Source organism: Schistocerca cancellata, chromosome 7 (assembly GCF_023864275.1).
Source record: "Schistocerca cancellata isolate TAMUIC-IGC-003103 chromosome 7, iqSchCanc2.1, whole genome shotgun sequence".
Lineage (NCBI taxonomy): Eukaryota > Metazoa > Arthropoda > Insecta > Orthoptera > Acrididae > Schistocerca > Schistocerca cancellata.
Genome location: NC_064632.1, coordinates 478,925,470 through 478,946,704, shown reverse-complemented (window position 1 = coordinate 478,946,704; position 21,235 = coordinate 478,925,470). Strand labels below are relative to the sequence as shown.

The 21,235-nt window shown below is 43.0% G+C and overlaps 1 protein-coding gene across 3 annotated transcripts in view; it reads right to left on the bottom strand.

Moving 5' to 3' along the window:
• The window catches only part of LOC126092354 (galectin-4-like), a 266,360-nt gene that overhangs the window by 65,403 nt on the left and 179,722 nt on the right, over positions 1-21,235 (bottom strand). For all 3 annotated transcript variants that reach the window (XM_049907893.1, XM_049907894.1, XM_049907895.1), the window contains exon 2: positions 12,758-12,846. In XM_049907893.1, the coding sequence (XP_049763850.1) occupies positions 12,758-12,846 (89 nt within the window). The remainder of the gene's footprint in view (positions 1-12,757; positions 12,847-21,235) is intronic.

The following is a 21,235-nucleotide window of genomic DNA, read 5'->3' as shown; positions in this document are numbered from 1 at the left end:
ACACTCGGTTTTCCACGGCAGAGTTACTGCAGTAGACTCTCGAGAACGCAGTACGCTATAATTTAGGTGTATACATTTATATTTAGTCTACAGAGCCTGATCTATCATTCGAAAAAACAAAATATAGTGTGAAATTTCAAGATCGAAAAGACGTCCGCTCCAAGAGGTGGGACCTTCTCGGATTTTAGGGGTTGCAACTCAAGGCGACAAGCATCCATAGGGATGCGAATCCTACAATTCAGTTGGAACGGCTGTACAATAATATGACTAACCGAATACACGAGAACTGCCTTGTGTCAGTTGTAGGCTGCTATCAGTAGTTTGTACCGGCTGGTTTAAGGAAATTTCCCAACGTTCATCTAGTATCAAACTGCTCCTGGGCTACACTTTACAGTAACAGTCCGAAAAGTGTAGCTTTCAAAACTCATTTTGCTGAACTTTAGTTATGACAGTTAAGATTGAGAAAACAGAAAGCATGAAAGTAATGTACTGCATCAATTAACGTAATCATACACTACTGGCCATTACAATTGCTACACCAAGAAGAAATGCAGATGATAAACGGGTATTCATTGGACAAATATATTGTACTAGAACTGACATGTGATTACATTTTCACGCGATTTGGGTGCATAGATCCTGAGAAATCAGTACCCAGAACAACCACCTCTGGCCGTAATAACGGCCTTGATACGCCTTGGAAACGTCCCCATCTGTTGACTCAGGGATCGAGACGTGGCTGCACGATCCGTTACAGCCATGCGGATAACATGCTTGTCATCTCGACTGCTAGTGATACGACGCTGGGATCCAGCACGGCGTTCCGTATTACCCCCCTGAGTCCAACGATTCTGTATTCTGCTAATAGTCACTGGATCTCTACCAACGCGAGCAGCAATGTCGCGAAACGATAAACCGCAATCGTGATAAGCAACCTCTATCAAAGTCGAAAACGTGATGGTACGCATTTCTCCTCCTTACACCAGGCATCACAACAACGTTTCACCAGGCAACGCCGGTCAACTGCTGTTTGTGTATGAGAAATCGGTTGGAAACTTTCCTCATGTCAACACGCTGTAGGTGTCGCCACCGGCGCCAACCTTGTGTGAATGCTCTGAAAAGCTAATCATTTGCATATCACAGCATCTTCTTCCTGTCGGTTAAATTTCGCGTCTGTAGCACGTCATCTTCGTGGTGTAGCAATTTTAAGGGCCAGTAGTGTATATGAAGTTTTGTATGCAAACGAAGTGCTATAGAAGCCATCAAGGCTGATAAAGCGTTTTTTAGTTTGTTTTTTCTCCTTGTCGAGAAGCACTGACGTAGCTTTTGTTGTTGGTTACTTTTTATATCCAACAGGATTTTCTCAATCATTATAACTTGTTTTTATTCGAGATTTTTAATTTTCAGTGTCAGCCAAATACACTGTTCAGTCATATTAATGTGACCACCTGTCAAAACTCTGAATAACCAACTTTTGCAGTGCAGACCACTGCGAGACGCGCAGGACGAATGTCAATGAGGTTCTGGAAGACACAAACAGGGATGTGGAGCCGTGCCGCCTGCATTGCCCAGGTTTCTCGGTTGAGCATCCATGACGCCAACAGCCCTATAGAGACAGTCCCACAGATTCTCGTTTTGGTTTAAATTTGGGGAATCTGGTGGCCGGTAGAGTGCTCTTCGAATCAGGCACGCACACTGCGAGCTCTTCGACACGTTGCATTGTACTGCTGCCGCATGCCATCGCGCCGAGAAAAAACAAACTACATGTAGGGGTGGACATTGTCACCAAGGCTAGATGCATACTTACGTTGATGTATTGCGCCTTCGGAATGACGAGACCGCACATGGAATGTTACGAATACATTCCCCAGACCACAACTGTTGCAGGGTATTTACTTTCAGTCTTTTCACGCCTTCCACGCGCCTGTCGCCTTCCTAGTGGACGTCCATTTGCGGTGTCGGCGTGCGATTTCCTGCCTTCTTCGCCGATGCAGAGCGGCTTGCTGCGGGGGCGCATATGCATCAGCGTTCGCTGCACCGTCGTTGACGAAACACTGATGGCAGTCCCTTGGTTCATCTGGATGGTGAGTTTCTCGACAGCTGCACGTCTATTGGCCCGTACATATCTCCGCAGCCTCCGCTCATCCCTGTCATCTACGGCCCGTTTTGTATCCCGCCTGGGAGGCGGCGCATGGGTAACGAACAGGAAAAGATACTAATCTCTCGGTACTGCACATACAGTTAAGGCACCTTTACTAGCGGATAACATATGAAAACATATTACATAACTTGCAAGGTGGTGCGAAGTTGAAGCGAAGTGTCCTGGCTGTCTGCACCTGATGAAATGGGCTAAAGCAGTTGCGGAGCTCGTCGACCTCGACAGCATCGGGTAGAGGGCGCTGTCGTCGGTGTTTCTCGTAGTGCCAACCTAGTAGAGCGGACCTGTTGTGGCATCGTAGCTATCGATACCACATCCCGTGGTGGACCACGGTTCCCGTGGTGTCGGTTTTGGACAGCGCCGTTTTGCATTCACTGCATGCCTTAGTCACAGCGGCTTGAGAACAGTTTACACACTGGCCTGAAAGCCAATGATCACGACAACGAATGCACTGTTTTCCAGAACCCTCCTTCGCTAGTACCGCCACCTTCCGTCTGTGAGTAGTTATTGCGCGTTGACATCGAACACAGGTGGTGGTCACATTTTCCAAGATGTTACTCCAGGCGGGTTTAAGATGAATGTGCGCAATGGAAAATAATAAACGCTAAATGAAGATTTGGCCCTGTCTGACTACCCCCTGAAGCAGATCTTAGGATCTCTTAATTCTGTAAATTACACTATAAACATACATGAATGATGAAGGCGACTAATTCTACTAAATGATAAACGTTGTTCCTGCTTATATATTAATTGTAGATTTAAAAAACCTTTATATTAAAAAGTTTACATTTCCTAAGTAAAATTACTAATCAATTGCCCAACTCTGCCCCTTATTATGACTGCGTGGTCTAATATAATCTACATACCAAACACTAGAAGACACTACTTTCAAAGATGATCTACGGTGGTGTGGAACCTCAGAGGAAATAAACTAACGTGATCACAGCTGTTTAGCTTTTATAGCCCTAATAAGCCGAAGCAGTTTGCGATATCACCCTATGTACTGCGTCCGGTGCGTCGAAGTGATGGTTCTCGTACTCGTCTGCGCGATGGAAGAACTCCAGCCACAAACAAACTCTTTTCAAACACTAGGACGGCAGAGGGCCGTCCTCTGACTAATATACTCTAATACAGTCTTCTCCCCTCTGTGTTCTACAAACGAGAAACGCGAACTCCCAGCCACAAGGACGGAGTTCAGATGTCTCAACGTAAATATAGGCAGAGGAAGTGCTCTCAATTACTGATCGCTGAGTACTCCATAACGACTTCCAACCCGGAGATGAAGTCTAGAATCTTATAGGTTCGCAACAGTACAGTGCCTAACTGTTCTAACTATAAACTCTCCTCAGAGAAAAGACAGCAAGTCCGTCTGTAGCAACAAAGCTGATATCGAGCGACCGTCACACATGGGCGCTCACAACGGAAGACCTCGTCTCTCCAGCGCTGGCCTCCCACCAAGGCTCAGCTCCCCACCATCGTAATTCCGAAAACGAATCATATTCCCGAAACCACGGAATATTCTCCCTCTCTACAGATTCTTCCGAACACCGACCAACCATATTTTAGTCTTTTGTCGTCCAGCGCGGAAAGTTTGCGAGGAAATACCTATACTCATACAATGGTACGCTTCTGAGTAAAAACACAGCCTGCATGGTTTCCGAGGTGACGCTTCCTCGTTCGTCTCAGCTGCGTCTGATTTTCGTAGTTTCCGAAGTATAATCCTTCCCGTCAAGTTACAACACCGGCCGGTCGCTATTCTATTGTGCTCCAGCGCTTAGGTGCTACGACATCCGTCTTGATATTTCCTGTGTTTAAGCAAGACAGACACCTGTTCGGGCCTTCCACCCAGAGCTTGAGTAGCCTGCCGTTTCATCTCCACTGCTCCACTGGCGTTCCAACCTCTACTAGTATAGGCAATCATACGCCGTTTTTATAATAAAGACACTCCGTCACCTTTCATGCAATAAGTGTTAACAATTATTTACAAGGCGTACGTGACAATGTCAGTCTCCTTTAAATATTCATATATACGATGTACTACCTATCAAATAATACCTAATGTGGTTGTAGATCACGGCAAAGTATGCGGATGAGTGCTTGTAAGGTGCGAAATTATAGCCACCTTACAGTTTATGTGACTGGACCGTGTATTATGGGAATACACTAGGTACGAAACAAATTTTCCGAATATTTTCTAGCTGTATTTCGTAACTAGTTGGATAGCCTGGTTGTAATCGAATGGGGATATAATTTCAGATGGCTGAATCAAACTGTAGCATCCACACCCAAATTTTGCGTATACTATTGAAATGTAATTAGCGTTTAGGTATAAAAGTAGTCGTCCTCAAAAGTACTGAGTATGTATCTATCAATAGTTTGAGAGACAGTAAGTTTGGTAATCTTCCTGTCAAATTTCATTCTTGGGCCATTTTAGATGAATATCTGCCGACGCCAATGAACGCGACCCGTCCTAGAAATTGCTCGATTTTGTGGGAACCTACCAAACAGGCCTGACAGTGAAATAAATGGCTCTGAGTACTACGGGACTTAACTACTGAGGTCATCAGTCCCCTAGAACTTAGAACTACTTAAACCTAACTAAGCTAAGGACATCACACGCATCCATACCCGAGGCAGGATTCGAACCCGCGACCGTAGCGGTCTCGCGGTTCCAGTCTGTAGCGGCTAGAACCGCACGGCCACTCCGTCGGCCACCTGACAGTGAATACTGAAGTTATAATCAGAAGGGCAACACGAACGGTGAAAGATTAATCTAACATTCGACACAACGTCACGGAAATGCTGAAAAATCTGACCTGGCAGACGCTTGAAGAAAGATGCTGTTATCCCCCGAAGGTCTATTTACTAATTTTCAAGAGCCAATACTAAGAGAAGAAGCTAGGAATTTTGTTCAGCTCCCTAAGTGCAGCTCTTCTATTCTGCTCGATTTCTCCAGATTCACTGGTACAACGTTTCGAGCTGTTGATAACAGAGTTTAAAATCAGACTTTAGAGCTCTTAGTGGACGAATCTTTTTCAAGCTCCTAGCTTCTTCCCACACAGAGCAACAACAAGTTTCTAGTGTCAATCTAAGCGTTGCCTCCTTGACAGAACTTCAGCTCATTTTGACATGTATATAGTTCTTTTGATATTCTCCTTCGATACTTATAGTTTCCGACAACTGCATAGATGTATTTTCTATTTTGTTTTCGGTGTCCAAGTCATTCTTATTTGGTACTACCGCTAAGTTCTTAACAACGAGAGGTAAGCATTTATTGCGTCAGGGTCACCATTTGTACAGTGGATGCAGAGATGTCAGATGTCATGTGTGCTGGTATTTTTAATGCTTAAATTTTTTGTTTTTGCAACACTGTCCTTAGGAAAACAACGATAGGTAAAACTACAGTACATTAAAATTATTTCAATGTAACAGTTGTGTATTATTTCATTTGGTGATCGGTTTCGGTCATTTATCAGGCCATCATCAAACCATTTCTTTACTCTGTAAATTGAGTATCGCATACTGTATATAAGTGGCCGAGGAATGAATACAATCATAGAAGTAAAACAGTATAAAATAAATACCTGATATATCTTTGGTGACGTCATCTAGGACCCCTCCTAGATGACGTCACCTACAGGCAATTGTAGAGAACCGGTAGCGTAACCTGCGATAGCTGTTTGTAAAGGTATGTTATTATCAGTTAAAAACCATAGAAAATACAGTTATGGATGTTATAAATACACATAAAGGACGAACATTATCAACTGTTCTTAGATAGAACGTCTCCCGAAGTGACTATGGCTCATTTCAGTACAACCTGTCCTCTACAGGTGTATGTATGTATATTCAAATTATCCTTAACTGTTTTCAGTGTTTTTTCCTATGACTAACTTGTAACAATACACATTCAAAAACAGCTCTGGCAGATTACAGTAACGGTTCTCTACGAATGGCTACTGGTAACGTTACGTGGTAGGCGTGGGCGGAGCTTTCGCTATAAAACCAAGAGTGACTCAGCTTTACTCAGCAGTGTCCCACACGCCTCCAGAGCGTCTTGCTTCGTCACCAATCCCTGCTATCCCCAAGGGTACAGATCTTTTTATATTATACTATTTTACTTCTATGACTTTACTCATTCCTCGAGCGCTTACAAAAAGCGATACTCGAGCTTGTTGCGTAAAAAAAATATGATCTGATGAATGACCGAAACTCGTTAGCAAATGAAATATATACAACTTACATGAGATATCGACTTTTTATTCAAATAATTTTAATGTGTTACAATTCACTCATGCATTACTTCTGACGATGAGCGCGAACATTAATTTACTTCCGCGGTAGAGCACGAAAACAGTTGTGTGAGGTATGGACTTTTTAAAAACTGATGAGGCAAAAACATTATGGCCACTGACCACGTCGAGACTCAATGCCTAATATGGCGTTGCGGACACAAGATGCGGCAAGTAAAATATATAAGCAGATATGAGACGAATAGGGAATCATTCTAGCATTGATAGTGATCGCAAATAATGAAGTCCACAGACATAAGCGACTCCGACAAGATTGTTGTGGCCCAGTGCCTGGGCATGAGCGTTACGGAAACGGCGACGTTAGTCGGTTGTTCGAAAGCTACCATCTATGGAAGGTGGCAGAAGGGTGGTGAGACCAGGAGCAGGCGACCGGCTGCTCGAAATATGCACCACCCCATGGACGCAGTCTGGTGGTAGTGGTGATGGGGCAGTATTATGCTATCGCAGGCTTTCACCTGTTCACAAGTTCACCGGAACCTCTATGGAACCTATGTCTTAATGTAACATACCATGACAGCTGTGGGCTATGTGAACACACATGGTGACAATTATCGAACTATATGAAAAAAAAAAAATTGTTACAGCCTACGGCGTGTACACACTTTATGCAACATGTGAACGTCACTACAGATACCCGGATTTAGGTTATGACATGTTCGATATGTCTGCCATCATTGGCGATGATGTGGCGCTAGCGACATTCTGAAGTGTCGGAACATCGATGCTGTCGACGAGCTCCTGAACGGCTGCTTGCAGCTCAGCAATGGTTTTGGGGTTAGTGCTGTACATCTTGTCTTTAATATAGCCCCACAAAAAGGAGTCGCATGTGTTCAGATCCGGAGGTCCATGCCAGTGGCCTCTGGGTACCCCAGAGCCAGAATGCAGTCCCCAAAGTGCTCCATCAGCACATCAGACACACTCCTGCTTCAATGGGGTCGAGCTACGTGTTGCATGAACAGCAACTTGTCGAAATCAGCGTCACTTTGGATAACGGAAATGAAATCATCTTCCAAAACCTTCACGTACCGCTCGGTAGTCACCGGGCCAACAAAGAATATCGCACCGATTATTCCGTGACTGGACACTGCATACCATACCATCACCCGTTGAGGGTGAAGGGACTTCTCGATCGCGAAATGCGGATTCCCAGTCGTTCAAATGCGCCAATTTTGCTTATTGTCGAACCCGTCAAAATGAAAATGGGCTTCGTCGCTAAACCAAACCATGCATGCGCATACTATGCGGGTAATCCCAAAAGTAAGGTCTCCTATTTTTTAAAATACATAGACCTGTTTATTTCTACAATAGTTTACATCAGTTTACAGCTTGAACATTTAGCTATTTTTCGACATAATCACCATCTCTGTCGATGCCTTTTTGTAGACGCTGTGGCAGTTTTTGTGTGCCCATGTCATACCAGCTCGCCGCCATGCTGTTCAGAAAGTTACGAACCTCTTCTTTCACCACGTCGTCGGAGCTGAATCGCTTCCCGGCCAAATGTTCTTTTAACGTAGGGAACAGGTGATAGTCACTGGGCGCCAAGTCAGTGCTATAGGGTGGGTGGGTGATTATGTTCCATTGAAACTGTTGTAGGAGAGCAACGGTTTGCCGAGCGATGTGTGGGCGAGCGTTGTATGGAGAATGTGTACGCCCTTGCTCAACATTCCTCTTCTCCGGTTCTGAATTGCCCGTTTGAGTTTTTTCTGAGTCTCATAGTACTTGTCAACGTTAATTGTGGTCCCAGTGGGCATAAAGTCGACCAACAATACCCCTTTCCGATCCCAAAAAACCGGATGTCATGACTTTACCGGCAGACTGAGTTTGTTTGAATTTCGGCGGCTTTGGCGAAGAAGGATGCCGCCTCAGCGTGATTGTTCCTTCGTCTCAGGTTTCGTCACCCGTGACAATTGAGTCCAGAAAGTTGTCCTGTTCGGCTGCAAGGCGGTGAAGAAATACGCAGGGGGTATCAACTCGTTGCCGCGTATGGTCCTCAGTCAGCATGCGTGGCACTCATCTTGCGCACACCTTCCGGTAGTTCAATGTTTCTGTTAAAATTCTGTGAGCGGTGCTTCGGGAAACATCAGGAACCAACGTGCAGAGATCATCCAGGCTGATCCACCGATCTTCACGCATGCTTTGCTCAACCTTCAACACTGTCTCCTAAGAAATTGACGGTCTCCCGCTCTTTTGTTCGTCGTGAATTTCGGTCCGACCAGCTGCAAACTCTCTACATCACTTACGAACATTTTTGACATCCATGCACGACTCACCATGTCAATTGGCGATGGATTTCAATCGACGCAATGCCCTCTGCGTTCAAAAACCGAATAACTGCGCGCAATTCCCACTCGGCGGTAACATCCAACGGGAGCTCCATTCTCAACGGCTGCCAAGCCAAGACTGAGCGCCTCAGGGCGGCGTGCGCATGTTTACACACAGCGCGTGAAGCACTCTTTATAACAGTGTGACCAACTGCTACACAAACAGAGTTCTGTTCTTATAAAAATATAGGAGACCTTACTTTTGGGATTACCCTCGCAATTCCCATCTCGCCCCGCGGCCAACCGTGCAATTTGCACGTCCTAACGCAAACCGTTCACAAGTTATGACGATTTGACTTCATACAGTTCAATAACTGTCTCCCTGTATTTACGGGCCATCTGCATCCCTTCAAGCTTGTTTTACCACACGGTGATGGTATTCTAAAGCTGAGTACCTGTCAGTGTGAAATGACCAGCTTCTTGCTACAGTTGTCTGAGGAGCACAATAGTGAATTCACGTTGACATCTTGCGCATCAAATTCACCCAGTCTGGATGTGATGGAACACTTTTGGGACGCTACCAGGCGCCAACCCCGCACCCACAAAATCACCGGCCCGTAATTTTCGGGAACTGCGTGGCCTTCGCGTAGACACACACTTCTCGAAACATATCGGGGCTTGTCCAATGCACGCCACACAGAATCGCTGCTGTATTGCATTCCAAAAGTGTACAAACGTGCTATCAGGGGGAGTAGTACGTAAATAAGTGTCAAAAAGCTTTTTTTTAGTTTTTGTCATAAAAATTGTCTGCAATTTTCTGAAGAAGAAAAAGTTTACTTCGCGGAAATTACACCGAAGAAAGTCCAAAATTAGAGGAATTTAAAAGTGTCTGCAAACACGAAGACGCCCACCAAGTCGCGTACACAGTTCTGTTAAAAAACAGAATTTTGTGCTCATTTGTTTCTTTTTCATGACTTTTTAGTCTCAAATGTCTTAGCTACAAAAAATTATTAGAGAAGTAATTTCATGATACAAAGCGGCTATAATTGGAAGTGCAGCTACTCATACAGGTCCAGTGCGGGCTGTAGTTACAGTATGGAACCGAAACTTTGTAGATATTCAATTCTCTAATGCGGAACCAATTTACGCTGGAAAAAATTAGTTCCAGTTTTGGCCACCGGGTCCAAATTTTGCGCTGCGAATGCAAGAAAGTAGCAAAGAAATGTTTCCCCATACAGTGGATTAAGAAAGGGGCGTGTGCAGAAAACGTGAAACAAGTGAGAAAGGTATAAAACTGATTTTATTATTTACTGTCGCTTAAATAGTTTGTCCAATGAGAGCACCAGAAATGCCGTAGAGTACCAGATTTGCCTCTGGTGGCCAAAACTGGAACTAATTTTTTCGGGCGTACATCTGTTTCGCATAAGCATATCTAGCAAGTTTCATTGTCATATTGTAATTACAGCCCGCATTGGATGTCCGTAAGTAGCCGCACTTTACAACCACCTGGTAGAACTCAAGACCAAAATGACAGTTTTAACATGCGTAAATTGGAAGAGATACCAAAAATTGTTGTGGTAGGACTAAGCGCTTTGAAAGTAAGTGTGCTACGTTTCAGTGAGGATTGCAGTATCATGATTTAACGCTACCGAATTGTTGGGAGTTGGTTGGTGGACTAAATATGTGAAGATATTTAATTGCCATTGACCGCAGACGATTCGTCGAAGCAGAGAAATCAGTGATAGAAGCCGCCAAAGAGGCAAGAATAAGAAGTAGTCTGAAAAAGAAGTGGGAGACAGACCACCACCACAAACAAGAAATAATACGGACCTGGGATGCATTTGTGTTCTGCAGGGTAGACAGAGAAACAAGCTTTAACTTGAATTTCCCGGATGTTCATTTTTTATGTTCTGGCACATATTGGTTGAAAACTATTAAAGATGGACGGCTGAAATTTTGTATACTATCTTAAAACGAATTTAACTGAAACGTAGAATATTCTTATGATTCAAATTTGAAAATTAAATACTTTTTAAAGAAAAACTATGGGCTAACAATTGAATTTTTTTGATAATCATTATTAAAATATTCTTAATCGTAATTTATGACAGCATCTTTTTGAGTCTACCTTAAACATAATAGTACACAGAACTTCAAGGAAAAAATGAAGCTTCTACTTTGCTTTTATTTCGAGATATGTGTATCTAGGCTGTACAAAAACAATAAACATGCTTTATTTCACTTGCAATACAAAATACACTCCTGGAAATTGAAATAAGAACACCGTGAATTCATTGTCCCAAGAAGGGGAAACTTTATTGACACATTCCTGGGGTCAGATACATCACATGATCACACTGACAGAACCACAGGCACATAGACACAGGCAACACAGCATGCACAATGTCGGCACTAGTACAGTGTATATCCACCTTTCGCAGCAATGCAGGCTGCTATTCTCCCATGGAGACGATCGTAGAGATGCTGGATGTAGTCCTGTGGAACGGCTTGCCATGCCATTTCCACCTGGCGCCTCAGTTGGACCAGCGTTCGTGCTGGACGTGCAGACCGCGTGAGACGACGCTTCATCCAGTCCCAAACATGCTCAATGGGGGACGGACAGATCCGGAGATCTTGCTGGCCAGGGTAGTTGACTTACACCTTCTAGAGCACGTTGGGTGGCACGGGATACATGCGGACGTGCATTGTCCTGTTGGAACAGCAAGTTCCCTTGCCGGTCTAGGAATGGTAGAACGATGGGTTCGATGACGGTTTGGATGTACCGTGCACTATTCAGTGTCCCCTCGACGATCACCAGTGGTGTACGGCCAGTGTAGGAGATCGCTCCCCACACCATGATGCCGGGTGTTGGCCTTGTGTGCCTCGGTCGTATGCAGTCCTGATTGTGGCGCTCACCTGCACGGCGCCAAACACGCATACGACCATCATTGGCACCAAGGCAGAAGCGACTCTCATCGCTGAAGACGACACGTCTCCATTCGTCCCTCCATTCACGCCTGTCGCGACACCACTGGAGGCGGGCTGCACGATGTTGGGGCGTGAGCGGAAGACGGCCTAACGGTGTGCGGGACCGTAGCCCAGCTTCATGGAGACGGTTGCGAATGGTCCTCGCCGATACCCCAGGAGCAACAGTGTCCCAATTTGCTGGGAAGTGGCGGTGCGGTCCCCTACGGCACTGCGTAGGATCCTACGGTCTTGGCGTGCATCCGTGCGTCGCTGCGGTCCGGTCCCAGGTCGACGGGCACTTGCACCTTCCGCCGACCACTGGCGACAACATCGATGTACTGTGGAGACCTCACGCCCCACGTGTTGAGCAATTCGGCGGTACGTCCACCCGGCCTCCCGCATGCCCACTATACGCCCTCGCTCAAAGTCCGTCAATTGCACATACGGTTCACGTCCACGCTGTCGCGGCATGCTACCAGTGTTAAAGACTGCGATGGAGCTCCGTATGCCACGGCAAACTGGCTGACACTGACGGCGACGGTGCACAAATGCTGTGCAGCTAGCGCCATTCGACGGCCAGCACCGCGGTTCCTGGTGTGTCCGCTGTGCCGTGCGTGTGATCTTTGCTTGTACAGCCCTCTCGCAGTGTCCGGAGCAAGTATGGTGGGTCTGACACACCGGTGTCAATGTGTTCTTTTTTCCATTTCCAGGAGTGTATAAATCAGAAAAAACGGAGAGACCGAAAGTTGAGATTCATATATCAAATTATACCCAACAAGTCTGTTAAAATGGTTAGTATTATACGGGCTTACAACTCTTATTCTTTGAGCTATAGTATTTAGAAAAAAAGACAATTTTTTCAAGATTTCCCCTTGCGTTCGCGAACCAGTCCCGTAAGCAGGTCGTCACAATGTTTTGTACCATTAGTGCATGCCAGTATACATAATCTTAATAAAGGTTTCAAAAATTACGAAAGATAAGGAAAGATTCCTTCGGTGAAGGTAGCAGATATAAGTAACAGAAGTAATGTGCCTGATGATGTGAGTACACTGCCTCACCTGATGGCGTTTGGAGTGACTCGACCTTGCACCAGTACCATGCGTCCCGGCTGTAGCACCACCGGCAGCTCCCCAACATACGGGACGCCCTGCAACAACAAAACAACACAACCGTCTAACTCTTTCGTCTCTTATTTGTTCACCAAAATGTACGACAATCGAGCTAAATAGACTGGCGCCTGTACTACTCGCGAGTGGACTATCGGCACAGAGTAACATTGTCTGTGCTATCGGCGAGGCGGCAAGTGAAATCTGTAAGGATTATACCAAAATGGAGTTCGCACTATACGGACCATTTAACTGGATATTTTTTGCGGGGGATGCAGGGAGGGAGCGAGAGAATAAGGCAGTAGAAGCAGGGTGGGATTGACGTATTTCCGTTCATACAAACCCCAATAACCAAAGAACACTGTTCGCATTAGCGTTGTATAGTAGTACATGTAAAATGCTAATACGAACAGGTTGGCATGAGCGGAAATACGTCAATACCGGCTTACTTCTACTGCTTTATTCGCTCGCTCTCGGTATCCCCCGCAAAAATTATCCAGTTAAATTGTCCGTAATTTGAAAACACACGATTTCAGTTTAGGCTGTATAAAATCGTGAGAGTGATCTTTGCCTCCATACGTCACCTCTGCTGGCCTACGACAGTGTATATGGGAGGCAGGAGTCCCTTACTTCTCCAACCCACCCACCCACCCACCCTTATATCTGCTCCCAGCACCCAACGTGCTAAAGCTTGGTTAAATTTTTGTGTGTGTGTGTGTGTGTGTGTGTGTGTGTGTGTGTGTGTAGCAAACAAGCGTGTCATGTTCGACAGATAGATACGCTTAGGCGTCGCACACTGAGAAATCAATGAGAAGAAAGTGTTGTAGAAATGAGCAACAATCTAACATTAGCTTGCTCCAGTGCTCGCAAACAAGACGACACTAAAGAGAGAAAAATGATCTGCAAACACTGTCCAACTATTCGGAACAACTACCAGGAAATCTGTGGGGTGGGGGGGAGGGGTGGGGGGGGGGGGGGAGTGAGGGATTGTTATAGAGAGTTTTGGAACACATTCGCCTGTTGTTTAACAAGTCAGTTGAGCTTGCTTTTGATCGACGAATCTATCGAACACCCCACCCCATTACAACAGTTTCGCTTCACTAGGCTGATCGTTTGGTACGATTTCAGTCCCTACATATATACAGCGTTTTATGTCAAAATCAAGCTAATGAAAGTACTATGCCGGTAATGGGGGAACGACTAAAGGCGAATGAAAGAACAAAACAAAACAAATCATGCTAATGACATACAATGGCATGTTATGTGGTATGAGTTGTCTGTAGTTGATCTTAACTGAAAAGAACGAAGAAAGCAAGACGTCGGTGCTCATTAAATTCATTTCGACAATGTAGTCAACCGTGACCTTACGAAAAGGATTCGCTTTAAGAGATTTAGAGCAAAAACGGGTAGTGCTATGACGAGAAATTTAATCTTGCTTCTTCAGAATACGAGTGCATTATCTCAGTCGTCACTCGTCCATTTCAGTTGATACCATAAGGCGCTCGTATCTTTCACTAAAGCAGATACAAAGTAGTTAAAAAAACACTACAAACTGGATAGGAAATGATAATATTTTACCAAGAAATAAGTATCGCTGTGTAGTTTCGTATTTTGCAAAGGCGTAAGGTTTTGCTTTAGATGGAAGTAGCGTCGAATGCGTTGCGTCATACCAAGCAAAATCCGAAATCCTGTCCCAACAGTTCGGATTAGCAGTGTTACAATGGGCAGAAACAATAGAAAAATTTAAAAAATCATCAGTAGCAAATTTAAAGTGGAATCGTGAATCTCAGCAAAAATATAAGCCTGGTATTCAATATTACAAATCATTTATTGCTAACGAAACATTTAAGGAAAAAAAATTAGTAATACTAGCAATTGTCCTACATGCATTGAAGTTCGATCTCTTTTACTGTCTTAGTCTCTGAAGTATATCGCGCAATTAAAATGAAATCACTGAATACCATCTTCGCGAGATCTATGTCTTTATTCGAATTTAGAATCCTCACGAAAATTACTGGAAATTTTCTGCTTCTCACATGAAACAATTCAAAGTTTTTCAATATATTTTGTACTTCTGTAATAACTTTCTTTTAATAAAGCAATAATATATCTACAATTTTAATTCACAGCTAAGACAGCTAAAAAATTCAAGGCCTTTTGAAATTAAAGACAAAACGCAAGGAAACACGCCGACTTCCACGCACGCTTTACATTAAGCAGGAAAGATTCTGGATAAACAACCACAGACTTCTGTGTTGGAGTTCCGTTTCCCATCTATTAAATAGTGTAACTTTATCTTACAGCAGGAAACTTTAATATTATCCTCATAACAAATTGGGAGTTGTGTGCGTTGGTATCTTAAAGCAGTAACGAGTTTTGTTTCCTCAGGTATCCATTTCAAATGCTTTAAATAAAAGAAAGGCTGGCATTTTGTTAAGTAACAGATGGTTTAACACGTCTGATATATCAATGCAAAAAACTGATTGGGCTTATTGAGTAATGTGGGCCATTCGACTCTACAGGTTGTTGCAAAGTTGCATGGTCGAAATTATATAAATGGCAGAGGATCCGAAACTGAAAGTACTTGGAGATAAAACTGTAATGGTCTCACTATTGTGTTTTTCAAGACAGTCACAAGCCGCACTAAATATTTTTATGGCTCGGTTTCGCCCAATTTCACGAGGGCATCGACAAAAACTGCAAATTCCACAGTTTCTAACAACGTTTTTGATAGACTGAGCTAAACAGGTTGAAAAGTCTCTGTTGGATTCCTTTCATGTTAATTTCTTAAATCTGTTGTCATTTACGGCATAAATTCCTCTTCTAAATTTACTGTGGTGTTCGACTGTCTGGGAGGAGACTGAGCAGTGAAACGTGTGACTTTTACACATAAACATGAACGATCTGTCACACTACTACACTTTAAAACACAGTTTATATGTAATTCATGTCACACAGTCTCATACGAAACCTACATCCGCTTTCTTTTATATACTGTATATGATAAGATATTGTCATCCACCTTCCCTTCTGTGTGAGAGGATGAATGAGCTAATGTATTTCTAGTTGCATGCTTGATGGTAGCAGACAAGCCTGTCTGCTAGAGAACAGTAAGACCAACGTCGGAACAGGTAGCTACGCTTTCTAAAAGCAGAGAGGATTCTATTCTTGGTATGGTCCTGTCCGTCCCTTGTCATGTTGGTATAGGAAGCTGCCTCTCTGGGCACTACCGTTTGTATCTGTGAAGCACTCTCGGTAGCAGCCCAGGTCAGTCTGTCCGCGGCGAGCGCCTGAAGTGGTAAGATCTCCGGCTAAGCGCGTGTCTGCTAAATCCGCAGCACAATGGATTTCTTAAGTTCAGTCTAACTGAAAATTTAATCACCTTTATTTCAGGTTTAGCTCTAAAATATCTAATGTTATCTTAAATTGCAATGCCGTGTAGTTCGAGTGTGAAGTTCAGGATATCTCCCGGTAATTGCTTTGTCACTACTTTGTGAGTAAAGTGGAACCACGTGTTGATCAGTAATTCTAACTAAGATCACCAATCTCAAATGCAAATGTGCATGAGATTATAACTTCTCGTCTTGACAATATTTTTCAATATAGCAACTTTTATTTATGTGCAACCCACGTGGGGTGTACTTTGTGAGACCAGTACCACGTGCTTATACAATTGTTTGACCCATCAGGTTAATAGTAAGACGATAGTAACCAGTTCGAGGTTTTTCTTTTGTAAATTGCGTCTCGATGTAATTTAATTATCAAAATTATTGTGGAGTTACACTCTCTGAGTAAACCAAGTTGACCACGTGAAGCATGTGGTGTAAGCATCAAAGTAGCCCTCAGCTATTCTTTTCTGGAAGATTTCACAGAGAGTTAGTATGAATTTAGTATACCAGTGTGTGGTAATTTCATGATGGACAGGATTGCGCTACGAACGTAACTTCTTTGGGTAAAAATTGAATCGGTTGGTTGTGGTTAATTTTCTCTTGGATATGTTTCAACATTATTCGTGTGTTATTTTATGAATGCAGTGTTGTATGTAGTCTCCCAATCTTGGCTCCCTATTTGATGTGTTCCGTAAGATTACAAACTCATATTTTCACAATCCTAAATAAGGCACCAGTTTAGTTATGAATCAAGCTTGATATGCTGAAATTTTAACGGAACAATGATCAATGTTAAAATAAATGTCCAAATATAAACTGATTTATTTCTTTTTATTTAAATTGTCTTTTTATATATGTATCACCGGTTATCGTAAGATGAGTACTAAAAGATTATAATTAATGTTAGTCTGGTTGGTAAGCTAGACTGGATACCTAGTGAAACAGTTGCGCAGTAATGCAAGGGTAACTTCCTCAGATACCTCACAGCTTTTAACCCACTTGTATAGTCTTGAATATCAGCGCCGCTTTCAGATCAAATTAATGCAACAACATTATAAAGTCCATTAAAAGTACCGAGTGCGACTTGTGGCTGTCCTGAAAAAAATTCAACAGTCACTTTTTCTCCTGCAGGCAATGCCTGTTCTCGCTAAACCTCAATGTTTCTATCACAAGGACGCTTGAAGTGTGCCACTGCCTCTGAAATATTCCTCTTGTCTTTTGTACAAGAATACAAGCAGTGAAAGGTCTCTGTTGGATTCCTTTCATGTTAATTTCTTAAATCTGTTGTCATTTACGGCATAAATTCCTCTTCTAAATTTACTGTGGCGTTTCTGACTAACTGGGAGGAGACTGAGTAGTGGAACGTGTTACTTTTACACACAAACAAGAACGATCTGTCACACTACAACACTTTAAAACACAGTTTATATGTAATTCATGTCACACAGTCTCATATGGAACCTACATCCGCTTTCTTTTATATACTGTATATGATAAGATACTGTCAACCCCCTTCCCTTCTGTGTGACAGGATGAATGAGCAAATGTATTTCTAGTTGCATGCCTCAGGGTAGCAGACAAGCCTGTCTGCTAGAGAACAGTAGGACGAACGTCGGAACAGGTAGCTACGCTTTCTAAAAGCAAAGAGGTTTCTATTCTTAGTATGGTCCTGTCTGTCCTTTGTCATGTTAGTATAGGAAGCTGCCCTCTGGCCACTTCCGTTTGTATTTGTGAGCCACCCCTCAGGAAGGGACCAGGTCAGTCTGTCCGTGGCGAGCGTCTGAAGTGGTAAGATCTCCGGCTAAGTGCGTGTCTGCTAAGTCCGTAGGACAATGGATTTCTTAAGTTCAGCCTAACTGAAAATTTAATCACCTTTATTTCAGGTTTAGCTCTAAAATATCTTATGTTATCTTAAATTGCAATGCAGTGTAATTCTCGTGTGAAGTTCAGAATGTATCCCGGTAGTTGCTTTGTCACTACTTTATGAGTAAAGTGGAACCACGTGTTGATCAGTAACTCTAAGTTCATCAATCTTAAATGCGAATGTGCGTGAGATTATAACGTCTCGTCTTGACAATGTTCAATATAGCAACTTTTCTTTATGTTCAACCCACGTGGGGTGTACTTTGTGAAACCAGTACCACATGCTTATACAATTGTTTGATGGTTGTTTTTGGGGAAGACCAGACAGCGAGGTCATCGGTCTCATCGGATTAGGGAAGGACAGGTAGGGAAGTCGGCCGTGCCCTTTGAAAGGAACCATCCCGGCATTTGCCTGGAGCGATTTAGGGAAATCACGGAAAACCTAAATCAGGATGGCCGGACGCGGGATTGAACCGTCGTCCTCCCGAATGCGAGTCCAGTGTCGAACCACTGCGCCACCTCGCTCGGTCCAATTGTTTGACCCATCAGGTTAATAGTAAGACGATAGTAACCACATCGAGGTTTTTCTTTTGTAAATTGCTTTTCGATCTAATTTATTTTAATTATCAAAATTATTGTGGAGTTACTCTTTGTGTAAAGCAAGTGGACCACATGAAGCATGTGGTGTATTCATCAAAGTAGCCCTCAGCTATTCTTTTTGGAAAGATTTCACAAAGAGTTAATATGAATTTAGTATACCAGTGTGTGGTAATTACATGACGGACAGGATTGTGCTATGAACATAACTTCTTTGGGTGAAAATTGAATCGGTTGGTAGTGGTTAAGTTTCTCTTGCATATGTTTCAACGTTCTTTGTGTGTTGTTTTATGAATGCAATGTTGTATGCAGTCTCCCAATCTTGGCTCCATATTTGATGTGTTCCGTAAGATTACAAACTCACATTTTCACAGTCCTAAATAAGGCACCAGCTTAGTTATGACTCACGTTTAATATGCTGAAATTTCAATGATCAATGTTAAAATAAATTTCCAAATATAAACTGATTTATTTCTTTTTATTTAAATTCTCTTTTTTATATATATCTCACCGGTTGTCGTATGACTGTTAAAAGATTATAATTCAGTTCCGCTAACACCACAAAATAAAGCAACAATGTTACAGCAGCTAGGGCCATACGGAACAGTTGCTCTTCAGTTTCTTATTTTTATTTTTTTGTTTCAAGGACAAACGACTTCATTTAATCGTATAGCAAAAACTACCAAGGGCACTTCACAGATGAACATGTAATGTTGCACGAAGCAGCGGCACCAACGTCGATGCAGCGCGTGCTGGACATTCAAGACTTCGTATCGCCTGAAACAATAGTTTCCGGACACTCGTTACTTATCTCAAAGTACTCCGTTTGTGATCCTCTACAGCATAATCAGTATTGCGTGAATCATACAGAATAACTTACAAACGGGTGCTCGAATTACCTCGCTGGTAAGCTGAGTGTAAATAGAATGGACAGTCAAATGGAAACGACACGGACGGAAAAAAGTAAGTAAACTGTTTATTACGTGAAAAGTAATCGCCATAATTGTTAATACATCTACCCTACTGTGAGACAAGAGCGTTAACGTCTTCGTAGAAAAAGGTTTGGGGTTGCCTACGGAACCGTGATTGCACCCATGATTGCCTAGATTGTTCGGACTGGCAGCAGAAGTTTAGCTGGGAAGCACTTGCACACCCTCTATACACTCCGATCCCTCCCCATGCGATTTTTATATTTTTGGAGCCCCGTAGATTGAGATCCGTGGCTGTCGATTTGCTTCGGAGAAGAGGTGCAGCCTGAGACAATCGTGGTTCCTTAGACAACCGCAAACTTTTTTCTATGAAGACATTGATGCTCTTGTATTACAGAGGGATAAATATATTAACAGCTACGACGAATACTTTTGAAATAATGAACAGTTTACTTAATTTTTTGTTTGTCTCGTTTCCATTTGAATGCCCTTTATACTCGTATGATCGTCCTGTAGTAAATATTTTATAGTTGCTAAAAATGAGATGAGTCTAAAGCAGGGCCAGCCAAAGGCTGCACAGTGAGCAGACGTGCGGAAGTGCTGCACATGTGCGCACGTGTGCGACAGCGACATCTGTTATTAGACATGTGCCCTAAATGAACGGCGGCGGCTCCACTTCCCAGTTTATGTGGTACAAGCAAGAGCGCAACATACCGAGTCTCCTTTACCCCTGGTAACCGTAACCTTAACAGAGAAGTACTGAGAAATGGCAAGTACTGTATACATTGGAACAATCGGTTTAATGACCAACTTCCCTGATAATAATGTAGCATTGAGCAGAATGAGGCAATAATAGGCGGCCAGCGTAAGTTTTAAATTGAAAGACACTACAATACATACCACAAAGACGAGTGTAGTGTACTCAACAGTGAAGAAGGCAAGCAAAATTAAATGTCCTTAAGAAAATGGATGAGACACATCAACTCGATTATCATTTCTCATGACCATTGATAAACGTGTTTGCATTTATTCCTTTCATAATTAAAAATTGTTTACTAACTGTGCATTATTGCCTCATTCTGCTCAATGCTACATTATTATCAGGGAAGTTGGTCATTAAACCGATTGTTCCAATGTATACTTACATTTAGGGTTTTTTTTTTTAATGTGTGAAGAGCTACGCTCAGCTGAAGTCGATAAAACATAACATTCATCTAACTGTCGGTTATTATGCAGATTTCAGACGTAACTGATGAGAGACATAGCAATAATGGTATTGAAATAACAGGTGATCATCGAGAGGTCAGCGGTTATCATTCTGTTCAGAGGTCAGTGAGACAGAAATTAAGTGGGTGTAACTGAGGGCACCGAGAATTAGTTATAGGAAACCTTGCATTAGTTTAATGTTATTTGAAATCATGAATAAGGTTCGTTGGAAATCTCTAACTGCTCTCTTTCTTAAATACTAGATCAAAAACATTATGCGTATTTACGTGCAGTCAGTCAAGCTGCCTTAATAAAAACCCACCGTTGTTAACTGTATTACTTGTCTTACTGGGTTAAGCTGTTGACAGAAAAGTAGACGTCTCAATGAGTAGACTGTGACCGTATTTTAAATGTTTAATAGGCGAAATACCTTCCCATGGTTGGCG